Source organism: Nuphar pumila, chromosome 4 (assembly GCF_984573655.1).
Source record: "Nuphar pumila chromosome 4, dmNupPumi1.hap1.1, whole genome shotgun sequence".
Taxonomy (NCBI): Eukaryota; Viridiplantae; Streptophyta; class Magnoliopsida; order Nymphaeales; family Nymphaeaceae; genus Nuphar; species Nuphar pumila.
This window is the reverse complement of record NC_143252.1, coordinates 33,209,751-33,228,830: the sequence shown is the minus strand read 5'-3', so window position 1 is coordinate 33,228,830 and position 19,080 is coordinate 33,209,751. Positions and strand designations below refer to the sequence as shown.

Below are 19,080 nucleotides of genomic sequence, written 5' to 3'. Positions count from 1 at the left end.
ACATCTTCACCGTCCATTGCTTCCTACACGGACTTCATGGTCCTTGTGTACATTGTCGAGGGTGAGGATGCCAGATCACTTGATTTGCTCTCTCTGGCAAGGCCCTATCTAGATCTGGATCTAAGCATATTTGTTCAGTAGGGATGTAAATGGATTGGATCCGGATCAGCTAAATGCATAAAAAAATGTCAAATACGATCAGGTCGAAACAACCAAAAACCATAAAAGTATGGCATACTGGATCTGATCCATTTGCATTCCTATTTTCCAGAATGAACAAGATTTAAATGTATACCACTTGGATCTCCGGTACTACAGCCTACAATATACATAGGTTGTCAACGGATTGGGTCAAGATCAGGTTCAGATAGATCCAGACCTGAGCCTGGCAAATTTACAGCTTCGGGTATGGGTCCATCAGGCCCAGAGTTCAGATTTATCTTGAAGAAGTGCCAAACTGAACAGGATATGGGTCCAGTAAGGTCCAACCTGAATTATATATACCCTTCTTTCTCTCTCTTTCTTTTTCTAAGGATGAAGTTTTTCATTGATCAAACTACATATTAGAATTTTATCATTTACTTGGTAAGTAACATGTTTTAGATAATGATTTTTTTAATGTTTAAACATGGTTTTTAAAACACTAAAAGAACAATGGCCAGATGTCTTTTTCTTAATGCCAAGCAACGTATCATATCTGGTGCCCTTCTCAAGGAAAGGCATCTTCACAGAGTTGTTGCGGGAGTTCGAATCCGGTCAGAAATATGTGCATTAAGCACCCGATCGCCCTTCATCTTGGGGACAGGTCCAGTCAGGTGCTTGGGAGTGTCCAGATCCGGTGCAATATGATTGCATAAAAATTGTGCATTAACCCCCATCACCCTCAATCAGGTCTTGAACCCCACACATGACAGGCACTATGGAGGGTGATCGAGTGCTAAATGCACAAATATTTGTGCAATCATTGGGAAGGTGTTATGGAGGCATGTGGTCATCAATGAAAGTGGCACAAGTTGTCATATAATGTTATGCCCACCACAATATAACATCTATATAATATAAAGAAAAACGTGAAACTAGATAGATGGAATAACAATTTTATTCTTTTTATTTTGCATGCTCTAAAGGAGAAAACAACGAGGCATTTATGGAAAAAAATAATAGAGATAAGCATGATGTCTTAGAGTTCGGTCTGAGTAGAATGCAATGGAGATACGCATGATGTCTTAGAGTCCAGATAGAGTAAAAAAAAACTTCATGTGAAGACTCCATCTTAAGACGAATTGCAGTTAATCAAAGCAGTCTTAACATAATCACATCTTTTGCTCCCCTTGAAGTTGAGGGGTAGGGATTAAGAACGCCCAACTTGGACTTGAGATGGGAAAAGTGTTAAGTGGCTGGTGCTTTGATGAAAAGGTACGCAAGTTGACAATGCCAGAGAATAGAATGTGTTGCAATGAGACCACTTTGAATCTTTTCATGCACGAGATGACATTCTATCTCGATATGTTTAGTGCGCTTGTGATAAACGGGATTTGCGGCAATGTGGATGACAGCTTAATTATCACATGGGAGTATCATGGGTTGAGAGTGCGTAACTCTAAAATCCAATAGCAAGTACTTGAGCCATGTGAGTTCGCAACAAGCGAGGGCCATTGAACGGTATTCGACTTCGGTCGAGGACCGAAAGATGGTGGATTGCTTCTTGATTTTTCAAGAAATTAAATTGTCTTCGATCATGACACAATAGCTTAATGTGGAGCGGTGAGTGATGGGGCAAGAGGCTCAATCGAAGTCACAATAACCAACCACTTGTAGTTGACTGGTAGAGAATAATAGAATACATTGTCCTGGATAACTTTTGAGATATCGAAGGACCCTGAGGGCAGCATTCATATGGGGCTGTCGCGGTTGATTACTAAACTGACTTAGAATATTGACTGCGAAGACAATGTCAGGGCGAATTATGGTAAGGTATAACAGCTAGCCCACTAAATGTCTATACATCCCTCGATCTTCGAGTAAAAACACCATCGTCATTGTTGAGTTTAACATGAGGCTCTATGGGAAACTGATTGAGCTTAGCTCCGAGGAGCCCCATGTCCTGCAAAATATCAAGAGCATATTTGCGGTGGGATAAGAAAATACCAACTTTGGACCGTGCAACTTTAATGCTGAAAAAGTACTTCAGGAGACCAAGGTCTTTCAATCAAAATTGCTGATTAATGTTAGACTTAAGTTGCCCAATGTACTGAATAACATCTCCTGTGATGATGATATCATCTACATAAACTAGAACAAATATGTGTCCCATTAGTGAGCTTTGAAAAAAGAGAGTAATCGGCCTTAGATTGTGTAAAGCTTTCCTGAAGCAGATAATGTGAGAGCTTGGTGAACTAGTTTCTAGATGATTGCTTAAGGCCATACAGTGACTTGTGCCGTCTACAAACTTTGCGCTTCCCCAAAACTAAAAAACTAGGTGGCAATGCCATATATACTTCTTCCATGAGATCTCCGTGAAGGAAAGCATTATTAACATTAACTTGAAATATATGTCATTTTTTTATGGCTGCAAGGGCTATCAAACATCGCACAATGACTAACTTGGCAACGAGAGCAAAGGTTTCATTATAATTCAATCCTTTAATCTAGGTGTAGTCGTTGACCACGAGTTGGGCTTTGTATCTTTCAATAGAACCATCAGAATGATATTCGAGTTTGTAAACCCACTTGCAACCAACCGGGTGTTTTCCCACATGCAAGTCCACAATCAACCAAATGTGATTCTCTTCCAATGCTTTAATTTTTGCAGCCATGGCCTCACGCCAGTCCTAAGACTTCATGGCATGAGAAAAGGTTTTGGGTTCTGTAGTTTGAGAGATAACACTTAAGAAGGCACGGTGGTTCATTGAAAAACGATCATACCTTAGAAATTTGGAGAGCTCATGATTGGTGGTGGGGACCGCCTCTCTTGTGCCGGGTGATTGGAGTATAGGGGCCACCGTGTAACAACTGTAGTGCTTGAGATTCAATGGCAGTTATCGACTTCTTTCAGATTGGCGGAGATGGACAAAAACATGCTCAATGGTTTCGAGATTTGGGTTAGGGAAAATAAAACTAGGAGCGTCACTGATTGGGATGGCAGGAGAATCTTGAGTTTCATAGGATTGTGGCTCAAAAATAGGAATGGTAGGATGTGCCCCGGCTCTTCATCTGACGTGTTGTGATCTTTAAAAGGAAAACTATTTTCATAAAATTTGACATCCCGACTTATAAATATCTTGTTTGTTTCAAGATCATAAACTCGATATCCTACTTGACCATATGAATATCCTACAAATACTCCCTTGTGAGCATGATTATCAAATTTATGAGAATGAGGTATGTTATGAGCATAACACAAACATCCAAAGACATGAAAATGTTCATAAGTTGGGTTCTTCTTATGAAGTAACTCGTAAGGAGTTTTGTCCATTAATGGTTTGGAAGGAATGCGATTGATAATATAGGCAGTCGTTAGAACGTATTCTCCCCAAAACTTAATGGGTAAAGAAGCTTAAAATCTCAAGGCTCTTGCAACATCTAACAAATCTCTATGTTTACGTTCGACATCACCATTTTGTTGAGGAGTTGCAACACAACTATGTTGATGCTCAACGCCCTTATTTTTAAAAAAACTTTGTATATCGTTTGAAAAATAACTCAGTTCCATTATCAGATCGAAAGCTTAAAAATTTGCTATTGTATTGGTTTTCAACAACGACAAAAAATTCTTGATCTCAGTAATGACTTCGAATTTGTGCTGCAAAATGTGAACCCATGTGGTTCTAGAATAGTCGTCTACTATGGTCAAGAAATATTGGGCTCTGGATAATGAGATTGTTGGATATCCTCCCCATATATCACAATGGATAAGTTGAAACAGTTTTGATGAAGAAACAGATCCACTAGAGAAGGGCAAAAACAAGTTTACTTGGCCATGTGACAAATGTCACAATGATCGAGAAGAACAAGACCAAACAGTCTATTATTATCAATAAGGGTTTGTAATCTGGTATTTGAAAGATGTCCCAATCTTAAATGCCAAATGCTAGAATCAAAAGAAGAACTATTTAATGAAAAAATATCATTGATCTCAAAAACATAGAGTCCTTCATGCAACTTGCTCACTCTAATCTTTCACTTCGAGAGATGGTCTTGTGAAACACAATGATCATGATAAAAAAAATATCATAATTTAGATCATGGATTAGTTTACTCACAAAAATGAGATTAAACTTAAAATCTAAAATAAAAAAAACATTTGAAAGGTTGAGGTTTTGTCCTAATTGAACACTGCCAGTGTAGGTAGATTGCGCAGAAGACCCGTTTGACAATCCAATAAGGAAGAAAATGATTGGTTTAGGAAGCATTAAATTTGACAATAAATTAGTAATATGGTCTATAGCGCTGGTGTCTATGATCCAATTTTGAGGTGCTAAGGAACAAGTAAGGGAGACATTGAAATTAGTTGTTAGGTTGGTGCCAGGTGATGGTTTGGTATTACCTAGATTTATTGCAGCTAATATCTGATAGAGTTATTCTATAGTGAAAGGTTGAGGACTTTAGACGGGCATAGGCGCGTTGTCTTCAAAAGTTGCAGAACTTGTGTTGGCTTGACTCAATTGTCGAGCATTGGCGGGAACACCAGATTGATTTAGAAAGCCGTAAAGATGAAGGCATTTGGCCTTTACATGGCTGAGTTTTTCATAGTGATCACGCTTAAGGCAGGCACGATTTTTCCGATTTCTATTAGGATCTACATTGGTTTAAGCATTGGAATCTTTTACACTTGCCGCAACTGGTTCCTGGATGAACGTGATTCTAAGGTCACATTGTCTTTCTTCTTGCACGAGTAGTGCAAAAGCCGTGCAGATGCTTGGCAATGGTGTCATTAAGAGCAGCTGACTCCTTATGGCACTACAATTTTTATTTAGCCCCATTAAAAACTGCATTAGCCTCTCCTGATCTTGTTGTTCATGAATGTCCTTTGTTGTCCCATATGTACATGGCAGAACGGTCATATATGTAGACACCTCATCCCATAGACCTTTAATCTTTATATAATAAGCTGCCACAGAAGTTTGCGTTAGTTTGAGATTAATGATCTCTTGCTGGATCTAGTATATGCATAGATTATTTGACTGAGAGAATCGCTCACGAAGTTTGACCCATACTTTGACCGCAGTCTCGACGTAGATGACACTCGATGATAAATCCGAATGCAATGAATTGAGAAGCCATGATAATAGCATGCTATTGCATCCTTCTCAAGCAACAATGGACTTTATGAGAAATGTCAATTTTTTGATGAATCCATCTATGAATCTAAATTTATTTTTCGCAGATAGTGCCATGGTCATTGAGCGGCACCATATGGTGTAATTATCACCAGTCAATGGTTGCGATACCAGTGTCATGCTGAGATTGTCTGAATGATAGAGAAAAAACAACTCTCCATCTCTTCAGGGTTCACACTCGACGTACTTTCGACTCTGCTATCTATCTATGAACAAAAAACACAGAAAGAAAAGGAGTAAACCTGAGTGGTAGATGTGCAGTCGATAGATGACTGATCTGATGTTGCAACAGGAGCTGAGTATGATGCTGGATTGAGGAACTATGACCTAAGCTCTAATACCATCAAGAAAAACATGAAACGAGATAGATAGAGAATAACAATTTTATTCTCTTTATTTTGCATGTTGCATGTTGTAAAGGGGAATACAATGAGGTATTTATATAACAAAAACAATGGAAATAAGCATGACGTCTTAGAGTCCGGCTAGAGTTAAAAAAACTTAGTGCAGTGAACTTCACGTGAAGACTCCACGTTAAGACGAATTGCAGTTAATCAAAGGAGTCTTCACGGAATCACATCTTTTATAATAATATATGTACTCTCTAGTAGGATGAGCGGTAGAATAGTTACAAGACAAATGTTTAAAACCACAATATAACATAAGTAAAATTCCTGTGAAAAATAAATAATTTCATATTTATTGTGTTTTTGTTTGCAAAAAAAAAACAATAAAATAATATAACAATTCAAATTATGTGTAATAAAAATAAAAACAAAAGATATTTTCGTGTAAAAATAGCTGATAAAAACATGATTATTATAACAAAGTTTACAATATTTATGTTTTAACAAAACTGTCGTGATAATTTGGCCATCGAAAATTGTGACTTAAAATATCACCTTTTTTGCAGTTTTTTTAAAATATCATTAGACCTCCAACGTGCAAGTCGTCTTTATCCAATTGGACCTCATAGATGGATTTAGGGATCCGATTTTGAATCATATTCTTTTGACAAAAAAAAAACATGATTTTATGGCACAAGAAAGTTTTGTACACATTGCAAGTTGTTGATTTTTTAAACCTTATAAAAGCTTGACTAAATACTGCCGATTCCCACTAAGAAAATCAAGAAATTAACATATGTAAGGCTAGTTTCATGAAAAAAGCAAAAAAAAAAAATGTATTAAATATGGCCTCTATAAATATATAAATAAGTACCAGTTTGCTAAATACATAAATGCATTCTCTAAGCTTTATTTGGTAGAAAACATGTATTAGTTTAAACATTTTTCATGTTTAAATGTGTTTTTAACTCAACAAAAAATTCAACGATTTATATTACACAAAAAAACTTGATTAACTAAAAAACAAGAATTCTTTTTAAATTGATTTGATCAGGTGAATAAGTAATGGTAACCACATTTACAGGTTTGGATTAATAAAAAAAAAGATGAAAGTATATTTTTTTAAAGGGCTCTCTCCATCTTCTGGATCATAAGAGAGCAGATCTGGTGCAATCACATTGCACACTTTAGTGTGCTGCTGCACCTGATCTAACCTCCATCTTCTGTTGGGCCCCACAGCTGACAGGCTGAAACTCAGAGATGGAGGGCAGTCAAGTGCAGCCGCAGACTCAAAGTGTGCAATGTGCTTGCTTGCCCCTGATCTGCACTCTTATGATACTGCCTGTCAGCTGTGAAGAACAACAATAGATGGCACGTGATCACATACAGCAGCACATTTAAAGTGTGCACTCACATTGCACTGGATCTTGATTCAGACAGACTATTTTAATAATATTTGAATATTTTAAATATTATTTCAATAAATATGCATTTTTAATATTAAAATATCATAAAAAAATTTTGCTGAAAATTAAAAGTTGTATCCTTATGTCTTATTTGCAGTCAAACCCATGTGTGTCATTGAGTCTGGATCTGGTGCAATCACATGGCACAAAATTTGTGCATTAAGCACCTGATTACCCTCCAGGCCTTGTGCCCCACAACTGACAGGCCTGACCCCAAGATGGAGGGTGATCAGGTGCTTAATGCACAAATATTTGTGCAATCATATTGCACCTGATCTTTTCACTGTGTCATTACCCACGTCGGGCTGGTAAAGGCCGAATGAACCGAACAGGGAAATGTTCAGGCTCAACTCGTTGACCAACTGACCAAGCTCGTGACTCGGCTGGTGTCCGAATGAGGAGAGCAGAACACGAGCTCGATTGTGTAAAATAATCTATGTTAATTATTACGTATAATGTTTATATATTACACTTTAAACTATAAAACTATATGTATTTTATATAACACATAACAGTTCATATTTTATATATATTTTCCATGCATCTTTCTCCTTATATTTACAATCTATCCATTCCTCTATTTACATATTACAATAAAAATATATATTATACATAAAATATATACATACTTTGTATAAACAAGCTCACCCTAGCCGAGCTGAGGTGAACACCCTATGTTAACTAAGTTGCAGTAACTTCTTGTGGCTTGGCTCGCCAGTTATAAGAACCCATTACGAACAAGTTTTTGACGAGCCGAGTCATGAGCTGCTCAGTTCGTTGACCATCCCTACCCCAGGACAGTAAGTAAAATATATTACGAAAAAAGAAAAGAAAAAGGGAAATGTCATACTGTGTTCAATTATTTCTTAAGAGGACAAGCCATAAGAAAGTTTCCCTGTCTTGGGGGTTCAGCTAACAGGCACTGAACAACCCGACGTAGTGCGTGCTTCCAGTGCCCTCACTTCCTGTACAGAAATGGTGGCCCGAGTATAACATTCATCAAAGCATCACAACCACTAAGGCTCTGTTTCAGAGCCATTGTTGGGAGCGGCGATGAGAATTCATGGAATCCCTGCCGCTCTCCGGCATTTCGTGTTTCAGTTTGCCGGGGGGGGGGGGGGAGGGGATTTGGGAAGCCAAAGCCCTTCCCATCTCCGGACTTCAACTACATCCTTGCAAGGATGTTGTGAAATCCACTCCCATCGCCCCCTTACCCATCACCCTTCCAGTACCCAACCCGGCTCCCAAACAGAGCCTAAAAACAAACACATTGCATAAGTGATGCAAGGACTAGGACCTCCGCCTGGTTCGCCTTCCAGTAGAATCACCATCTGCTAAATTCAGCCAACCCAGGTTGCTGCTGCCGCTTCTCTTCCTGCCTGTTGATGAGTTTGAATCATCACCACCAGCTGCCACAGTCCCCAAGAGATCAGACAATAGCAACGGACATGCCTCAACCAGGTAACTGAAACATCCGGACTGCATCACAGCTGCAACGGAAGTAACATCAAAACCAATTACATCACAAATGAATCATCTTTCAATACATGATGCTGGATAACTATGAATGGAGCTCTGATAATAGACAAGATAAAAAATCATCAACTAAATCTTAAATATAGACCAAAACAGAAGGAATTGCAGCAGTCTCCAGGCAAAATGTGGCATAAAACACAGCCGTATTTTAATAAATTCAGCAGATGAGAAGCTGAGAATTGAGATTTATGCTAATCTGTTTTTTTTAATAAAAATGCAGTTTCAGCCTGAGAAAAGTAATATCTTTTTCTTCTAACACATACCTCCCAAGTTTGCTCTGTTTGCAGCAAATTTCAAGCATACAGTCTTTAGCTCTACACAATGGTGTCGTTCTGAAAGAGCCAGAGTTGATGCCACTGTATCGACACTTATATCCGAACATAATTTTGACTCACATAGAAGTTTGAGCCTGTCCAGGCCATAACGATCGGCTGCTTCCAACAGATGCTGCACCATAATGCTACCAGAGCTCGTAGATCCTGCAACCTCGCATGCATAAGGAAGTTCATCCGAGTATAAAAAGTTTAACACTGCCTGCAACATTGCAAAGCATCAAGCGAAAAAGCTTTTAGTTAAAGTGAATAATGTCACAACCAAGTATTTTATGTGAGTTACATCTATCTAATAAACAAAAGCATAGAAAAGTGTGGTACTATGCCCCTGATAATCCACAGTCATCCATGTTCATAAAATAATGATCCTTGTCAAGCAAAGTTGAAATGGAAAGGGTATTTAGACCACTCTAACTCAAAAGACTAGCTTAAATATTAATAAGGTAAAAATGAGCAGGTTTAAATCATATTAACTTTAAAATCAAGAATTAAAAAATTACAAGATATGCCATGCTAAAAAAATTTCCTTTTCTTTTTTCTGATAACCAAGCTCCGGGATTGAGGTCCCCTCCTTAATATTCAGATTTAAATTACAGTTAGTCCTTACAAATCCACCAATCAGGTGGTTTGTCTTCCAGCGAATATTAAGAACAACATTTGGCACACTACAAAAGTACACGAGAGCCTAAATGCTATCCTACAACTATGCTTGATAGAAGGTTGAAAAGGTGAGAGCTGGTTATTTGCTGGTCATCCAACACAGCTTGGTCCAAGAGCACCAGTGTCTGCTCTTGGTGTACCCTAGGATAGGTTCTCTAAGAGGAACCACCTCCACAAGCATACATAAGGATAGGTTATCTAAGAGGAACCACCTCCACACACACACTTGCTAATGCAATAGATTCTGGCACACCGTAACCGGGTGAAAACTCAAAAACTCCAGCAGAGAGGGAATGTCCCAAATAGCAAAGGCAACCTTTAAGTAAGCATCTGAATATACCTTAAAAACAAGTGGTTCTATATCCTCCACTACAACTTTGTCCATTTTTGGGTCTCCCATCAGACCATTAAATCGAGCTCTGAAAACTGGGGATCGAGCAGCAAGGATTAACTTGTGAGCCCTGAATATCTCATCACCAACCTCAAAGGTTATGTCATAGCCTAACCCTGAGTCCAGAAACTCCTTTAGACACTGACCGATGTTGGTAGGTGGTAATGGAATCTCATAAAGTTTCGGTCCCTCAGTACGAGTTCTGACAACACCAACGGTACAGTGCATGGTGAGGCTATCATCCTTGATGTAATCCGAGGTTTCTAAAAGTGTCCTTCTGAAAAATCGTTTGTAACCCCTGAGGTAAAACAATTAACAATGACATCAGCATAAGGTATTCAATAAAGTTAACAACAAAAACAATTTTGCACCTTATACTATCTAGAAATTATTAGTCATTTTTGTGCACCAACGAAGAAAGTGAGGCAGTATATCTTATTGGCGGGGGGGGGGGGGGGGGGGGGGAAGGAGTTTGGAATTGAATGTTGTGCACATAAATATATGAATTTCATGTATCATATCTTTATTTTTACAAGCTACAAGAGGCAACAACTGTAAGATATCCACATTACATATATAAATCTTGGGTACCATTGGTAGTACCATTGTGCCTAGTAGCGCCGTTAGATTTCTAGTAATTTCATTGAACGTTTTGTGGATATGACCATATATGTGACCTCCACGTTTTCTTAGTTGACAACATGCACTAAATTAGGCGAATTTGATGTTTAGACCGGACTTGAAAGGCATCTAAAAATCAATGCACCAAATTTTCACAATAAAAAAGAATGAAGCTCTACATTATAACAATTAGATCCAAAGCATGTTCCTTAGTAAACAAACAATGCAAACAGGGACTGGTTGATTAAATAATACCTCCAACTTTGACTTCCTGCTGGATACTATTTTATGACTGATAATAAAAAGAATAAATCTGTGTACGCGTGTGTTGTAGCAGTGAATCCAGACATCTGCCCAGCCAGAACAGCAAAGAAACAACAAAAGAAAAAGAGATTGTGTTGTTTCTTCAGTGTCATGAGTGGGTTTCCAGTGATTCAATTTCTGTTTCCACAGCACCAGTGGCACATTCATTTTTATCTTCTTCATTGTCTGCGTCACATCATTCCATCTCTTAGTGTTCCCCCTATGTGTCATCTCGGACTTCATTTTTTGAACTATAAAGACTCAACATAAGTGCAGAAATATTAAGTATTGAATCCCCTTGAATCAGTTTGGCCCTAGCAAGTGCATAGTTGCATGGACTCCTCAAGTTGGCCTTAAACATAGTCAATAAAAATAACCAATAAACCGACATGCCTAAAAATGCACGGTTTCAACAATAGTAAGATGAAGTGTGTAGGACTCAATGAAGAAAGAATAACTTCCCCTCCAGGTTTATCCAAATTATAGTGCACAAATAACTTAACAATCCATTCCAAGTATTTCTCATCGCAAAAATCTATTCCAAGTATGTACAAAAAAATCACCAAATGATGGATTTTAATACTATTTTTGTCTCTAAGAATATCTTCTTTCCAAATTCAAACTACAGACTGTTGAACCCCTTCATTAAGCTACAGGAATTGCAGTGGGTTCCTCGTTTTCACGTTATCCATTCATATCAACAATGAAAATCAACCAAGGCACCTTTTTTTTCTAATAAAGCCTTCATTTCTCTATTAAGCTCTCCATTCCCCAGCTTCGTCACACTGCACAAGCTTCTTGATACAAACAGGGTTTTCCCTATTACCTAAACCATGGTTTCGAGGTTCTCCACTTTAGGCTGTGCTCTCTGACCTGCAACCCTGTGTTCCCAGTAGAGCAAGGCCTTTTTTAGTTCCAATGATCCTACCCTAGTAATATCAGGGCCTTTGGGTCACCTCCGTCAGATGAGTTGTTTCTTTTATACCTAGGGAAACATACGGCCTCAGTAACAACAACCCAAACATAGGCAGTTGCTTATTTCTGTATGAAGACTGCAGATGCTCTTAGATAAACATATTCATCATCAGTAAAATCCTGATACTCATGGACACTATTAGCTAGTTGCCTAACTAGTGAATCAACAATTGGTTCCTTCTCAAAAGCAAGCTGATCCACATCCATTCCAGCCTATGTAACCAGGACACGGCACTTAGGGTGCCATACCTGTCCTATATTATATTATATTATATTATATATTTTATATATAATATATATCATCAGTATATATTTTAGATATATAATATATATTTCTTAGTATATATTTAGCCGTGTCCCTGTACCCACATTTTTTGGAATTTCCGTGTCGTACCCTCCGTACCCATGCCCGCACCTGTAAACAGGTGACATAGATTCCAGCATTATAAATTATCATAGACATTTCTAAATTTAAAAATGCCCCATCCCTTGCAAGGTATTTCTAGTTAGAATGATATCCAGATAAGGATAAATTTGTTTCTAGTTTTTCTTGAAAACCAGAAGGGAACATGTGCATTGAAGATTGATTTCCAGTTCAAAATCCAAAAAATATTGAAACCAACGCAAAACATGCCCTAACACCTGTATTGTCTATAGCTGCTCTGCTCTGTTTCAAAGCCTGTATCTGCGGAAGAAAAAAGGATACATTGATTCACCTTGCCCTGAGAGGATTGGATGGAAAAGGTATCTGAACACCACAAGCCTACAGCGCCACATCCTCACTTTATTTTATAAAGGGTCAAAAACCACTGCATAGTTTAATACTTTAATTCCTGTGTTTCCCCAGTACTACCCAGGCAAAAATCATCCTTTTGTGGGCTAACATCATGGTGTGAAACTCAAGGTCTTCCTCCAATTGCGCACCCCCAACATCCTTGGCAAGGATAATCCACTGGACTTGTTGAAACACCACAAAAGTCAGGCTTTAGACTTATTTCATAGTTTATCCAACCTATCAAAGTTTAACGCAGCATGGTTAATATTAAAAACTATAACATAGTAGCTTGGCATCTGGACACTCATTCCTAGATCTCTCCCAAATGCAGGTTGAGAAGTCCTTGGTATGCCAGCCAAGTTCCAACAGGCAGCAGTAGAAACAATCAGGAATACAGGACCTATGACCACAAAGCAGGCAACATGCAAGGATCAACTCTAATGACTATTAGTTCACCCAGATATCCTATCAGCATTTGAAATTTTCTACTCACATTCAGCTTATAGCAGTAGTTCCTGAAAACCCATTCTTTCCATATCCCCAACCCTTCTAGCACAATTTCCTATTTCAGATTCTACAAACCATTGATAGATATTTTGCAAAATTCACAACCAAACTACCTACCCATTCACATGGGCATCATAGTTCAACTACAAAATCCAAAACCATTTACTGCAGGGAGCATTAAAGTGTGCAGTTTAGACAGACCGGTGTTCTTCCTTTCAAAGAGTTGCCTGAAATAATTTGGGTGAGACTCTCTTCACCTACAAAAGAGCAGTCAAAATGCAATCTATGCTGCTAGCGGAATATCAAGGGTTTCCATTTCAGGTTTATAAGCTTGGCAGAGCATGGAGCACCCTAATTATCAATATCCTTTTCTTGCACACAAATTACTACACAAGTAGTAATATCATAGAATGAACACATAAATTCATTAATTCTTCACATATTTCATCATTTTTTGTGTTATAGTTACTCACAACTGTTTTCAGCCTTGCTATTGCATGAAACAAATCACATATATACATAGATAGATGCACAGATATGTGTGTGTGTGCACACGTGGTATTCACATCATTTACGGCAAATGGAAAGTTCCACTACGCTAATGAAACTAGACATGGTGTTTGGTGTATTGATAATGCAATTCATAGTTCAAGTTCGAAATTTAAAATGTATACACTTATAACATACAATGGTGAACTGACATGGAGGGACCAATTTTAACAGTTCTCTTATGTAAAAGTTATACATCAATATATCAAAAAAGGATTTCGCAGTCTATTCATAATCACAGTTTATTCATAACATGAACTATCATTTCCACCAGCTAAATGATGAAAAAACTGACCAATTACGTCTAAAATCAAACAAAGAAAAGAACAATTTAGAGGATTAAAAAATTCAGAAGAATGAAGTAGAACATACCACATGCTGCCTCTGTATTTTAGTGTGTATGGGCCGCTCTCAAGAGCTCTATCAAAGTGACTGTGAACCTTGTGTTTCTCCTTCCCACTCTGGTCTATCAATGTCAATTGGAAGAGTGCCCTCACATCCGTGCCTTCGCTTGCCAACGCAATGAAGACAGACACATACTGGGCACCATCTTCAGTGTTCTTCCCATCAGGGTAGAAGTACACTGCCCAATCATACCCACCAACAGTAAACGTATCACTAGTTAGGTATTTTCCGACACCCATACCCTTCGCTAGTGAATACCCTGTTATGGTGAACTTGTGGGAGCCATTTACGGTCTCGATTACCGATTTCGAGAAGGAATCATTAGCCGAATCCGACATACCAACTCTTTTGTCGGTAGAGTCCTCTTCCATCTTCACTACTTTGTCAATCAACGTATTCTTCCATCCCGGCTCTCCTGTGCCTAAATCTTCGCATTTCAGACCCAAAGATCCTAAGTATCAGAACGTTTCACGAAAAACGTTCCCCCAAACATGGTACTAGTTTGTCCTGCACCAATATCTTCACAGGCCTAACTTTGCCTCTCAAATCTTGGTACCCCAAATCCCCAAAGATCGAAAAAATAGGGTTTGCATAAAGCATGAAACGGCCCAGTTAAAACCCGCTCCGACCCTGCCAAATTCTAATTCTTCTTCCCTCCTGTCTCTTAAGGGTTTTCAACACGGACGCATCGACATTTCCAACTAAAATATCCTCCGATTACGCAAAGAATTCTACTTTTCTCCCTTCTAAAACTCTTCCAAAAGACCACCTTCTCCACCCAAATCTTCGAATCCCAAAACCCCAAAAGCCGAAAATTTAGGTCGTACAGAGTGCCTGAATCACCATTTCCTGCCACAAACCTCTCAGATTCCGGCGAAATCCCCGGATTCTTCCCTTTCCGATACCCTAACCATAAGGACCAACAAAAGTTTTTGACCTAACCCTAATCAGGCGACGACGAAGAGGAAGGACAAACTCTTGAAGAACGAAGTCGCGTACCCTCACACCGAACGATGGACGGAATCCCTCGACGGAGAACACATATTATCGCCGGGAAAACGACGGCCGAAAGATTTTCCAGGACCGTTTCTCGAGGAAAATATCGAGGAAAATAACGTTCGGGAAGAAGAGGAGAGATGAGGATTTTATGCACCGCCGCGTGTTTAGTCGCGGGACGTTACGTGACTTCGAATGTCGCCAGGCTCGCTTACCTCACGTGCCATGTGATCATCTCCGTGCTGTCGACTGGAGTAAGGAATTCCGTTGGAAACCGAGTGGGAATTTTCAATCCTTAGATGAACGGCATCCAACCACCTTGCATTAAGCTGTCCAACAGAAACCCTCTGATTCCGTAGATTTTTTTTTAAAGGCAAGCTCGGGTTTGGAAGAGAGAAAAACTCTCATAAAAAAAGGAAATTTTGCTTAATAGAGTTTTTTTATATGAGAAGTTTGTCTAAAGAAAGTTTTGAGCATGAGGAGGAGGAGGAGGAGGAGGAGGAGGAGGAGGGTGACAGTGGCAGTGATGGTGGTGGTGGGATAGATGGTGGTGCTGGTGATGGTGAGATGGTGGGTGGTGAGATGCATAGTGATAAAAGTTTAAAACGGCAAAATCTTGAGAGTCAAAAACTTGGGAGATTTTGAAAATTTTCATAAATCTTGCATTTTTTTTGGTAAAATAACATCAATAAAAAAGTAAATAAAAAATATAAATAAAACACATTTTAAAATGAAAATCTGATGATAAATATCTGATAAAATGGTAAATATCGCGTCACGATTTGAAAATCTCGCAAGGAATTTCCATTTTAAACTTTCAGGCAATTTCTCACGATATTATCATGAGGTATTTATAAATCTTGCTATATTTGTTACATTGGTGAGATGCAGTGGTGGGGAGTATAAAAATAAATTTTTTATTGGTAGAAAATATTCTACCACCTCTTTTATGGGGGAATGATTCACTTTGTAGAAAAACTCTTTCAGCCAAAAAGTCCCTCTAGTTTGAAAGAGCAGGGATTTTTCATTTTCTCATCACTTTTCCTACATCTTTCTCGCTTCCAAACATGCACTTAATGTTGAATCGAATCACTTCTGTTTTTTTTTAGACAGGAAGAAACCTCAACAGGCACCAAGACTTGATCGCACTGGCTCAACCTGCTATACTTACCGTTCATCCTGCCAGCAGTGTGAAACCTCGAGACTAAGTCCCACCACCACCACCACCACCACCACCACCACCACCACCACCACCACCACCACCACTCTGGGAACCTAAATTGGACGTCGCAAATCAAGCTGTTTTAAGCTCAGTCCTTTTAAACAAATGATGCCAATCCAGCTGGATACTTGTCAATATCGGATTCAGACCTGTATGGTTTGGTCAACAATTCAGGTGAATCTGCCAATACCAAATCTAAAGTGACTTGTTTGACTGGGCCAAAAAAAAAAATAATTAAAAAATATTACATGTCAATCAGAACGTGACACTGTTAAAGCCATTAAAATAATATTAAAAAATAATGTTAAGCTATTTTTATATCTACTAAAAAATAGCCGATTCAGGTTAGTATCGTATCGTATTTTCTGGAGACACGATACATCAGGCTGATACGCACCGATACTGACAACAATGCATCTGAATCACCCCGGTGAGGGTCCTGGATCGCTGCCCACTCGAATCACAAAAGGGCTAAATTTGTATTTGAATCGGCTAATTCAGGCTTATTAGATTTGATTTTGATAACATTGGCATCAACAGTTCTATAATTTTTTTGTACATAATAAAAGAAAACAACCAGGATGGTTTCATACTGTTCATCTGACCATAGATGAACGGCATCCAAAGGCTCCTCACTCGCCCTCGACAATGCCTTCAGATTGCCTTCAGCAAAGCCAAATCGTGATGGATCGAAACAAAAAAGTTGGTCATTCTCATCGAGGGCGTATCAAATCAGAGCAGTGCTTGCTCCCCTGAGGCTTTATGCCAAGCTCATCGAGAAACAGGGCTTCATATACGACAGTACCTGCCAGCGACAAGAAAATCTGCATTTTCCCTCAGTTAACCAAAAAAGTATCTATATATGTTCTTTTAAGGTTGCTCTAGATCTCTCTGACAAATATCGCGAGATTTATAAAAATCTAGTGATAATATCGTGAGAAATTATCGGCAAGTTTAAAATTGCAATTTCTCGTGAGATTTTCAAACTGTGAGAAATATCGTGATATTTACATTTTTAACGGATATTTATCATGATCCCCCCCCCCCCCCCCCCCCCCCCGAGATTTTTATTTGTAAATGTGTTTTGTTTATCTTTTCTTATAAAAAATAATTTTTATATTTTTAAAAAAATTTTATTGCCAAGATTTTGCCAAAACAAACAAACAAGATTTATGAAAATTTTCAAAACCTCCTGAGTTTTTGACTGGCGATATTTTTGCCATTTTAAACTTTTGTCACTATGCTCTAGATACCACGGAGGTGACAGGGGTCCTGTGCAAAGCTGAAGGCCCGGGTTCAAATTCCTCTCACATGGGGCTTAAGAGATATCTGGTTGGGGTCTGCCTAACCCCAGCTTGCCTTTCAAAAAAAAACAAAAACTAAAAGGTTGCTTTAGATATTGCATGGTATCTCATTCAGACTTGTATTTTGGGAAGGCAAGCTAGGTTAGGCAGACCCCTACCAGTTATACAAGGATATCATTGGGATTTGAACTTGCAACGTCCTAACACAAGGTGACACGCAGTAAGTGCTCTTACTAAAACAAGCACAGCCCCGTTGATAGATCATCTAGACTTTTATTTTTTTGAAAGGCAAGCTAGGTAGGCAGACCCCTACCAGTTATACAAGGATACCATTGGGATTTGAACTTGCAACGTCCCAACACAAGGTGGCGTGCACTAGCTTTTTCTACCAAACAAGTGGAACCCCGTTAGTAGCCCATCCAAACTTTCTTTTTTTGAAAGGCAAGCTAGGTCAGGCAGACCCCTACCCGTTATACAAGGATACCATTGGGATTTGAACTTGCAACATCCCAACACAAGGTGGCATGCACAAGCTACTCCTACCAAACAAGCGAAGACCCGTTGGTAGCCCATCCAAACTTTTTTTTGAAAGGCAAGCTAGGTTAGGCAGACTCCTACCAATTATACAAGGATACCATTGGGATTTGAACTTGCAACGTTCCAACACAATGTGATGTGCACTATTTGTTGAATTTTAAATCCATCAAAAAACTACAAAGATCGTCAAACATGTTCACGCTAAATAGTTGAAAGCACGACTGAAACCAAATCTTAATGCGAAAGCGTACCTGAATCCATTGGTGCTCCGTCAAATCTTTGACGAATATGATCTTCCAGAACCTGTATACACAACTCTTGTCTTTCTCTAAACCTTATGAAGAGAAGACCACTATATAAGGTTTGGGGACCATAACTTAATTGTAATCACCTGAGAGTCTATTTTCAATTCAGCTCATTATAAAATTAAAAATTGATAGAAAAGGGTATAAGAGGTCTCTTCACATAATAACACCACACCATATAAGATATCACATAGCCCAATCGAATTAGATCACACAATTTTCCTAACAATATCTCACTTGGGCCACATATGTAACCTTAAAATCATATATTATAACATTATGAGATCAAAAAACATTGTTTTATCAATTGATATCTCTACCAATCTGATTCATTGATCATGTCAACATAAAACCAAAGCGGTCTTCATTACAAATAATGTAATTGGACCCATCAATGATCACATATATTGACATAACCAAATGACATGCATCAAGTATGAATGTGAAGCATGGAAATTACATGTAATGTGATCCAAACATGCCTATTTGCAATAGATCTTTCCTTAAACT

The 19,080-nt window shown here is 38.5% G+C and overlaps 1 protein-coding gene across 1 annotated transcript; it reads right to left on the bottom strand.

Annotated features, from left to right (window-relative positions):
- Window positions 1-7,999: 7,999 nt before the first annotated feature.
- Window positions 8,000-14,840, bottom strand: LOC149839896 (BTB/POZ and MATH domain-containing protein 3-like). The gene is made up of 4 exons (XM_090004269.1): window positions 14,174-14,840; window positions 10,021-10,369; window positions 8,952-9,222; window positions 8,000-8,642 (listed from the first exon to the last, which is right to left on the bottom strand). Exons 1-4 carry the CDS (start codon window positions 14,575-14,577, stop codon window positions 8,443-8,445), a joined length of 1,224 nt encoding a protein of 407 aa, XP_089860395.1. The 5' UTR covers window positions 14,578-14,840; the 3' UTR covers window positions 8,000-8,442.
- Between the last annotated feature and the right edge of the window lie 4,240 nt (window positions 14,841-19,080).

Bases quoted from the DNA above. Each gene is read 5' to 3' on its own strand.
- LOC149839896 (XM_090004269.1), bottom strand. From the start codon at position 14,577: ATGGAAGAGGACTCTACCGACAAAAGAGTTGGTATGTCGGATTCGGCT. The intron at 10,370-14,173 runs GTATGTTCTACT...GTTTTACCTCAG, and splicing joins AAATACAGAGGCAGCATGTG to GGGTTACAAACGATTTTTCA. The intron at 8,643-8,951 runs GTATGTGTTAGA...CTTCCGTTGCAG, and splicing joins AAACAGAGCAAACTTGGGAG to CTGTGATGCAGTCCGGATGT.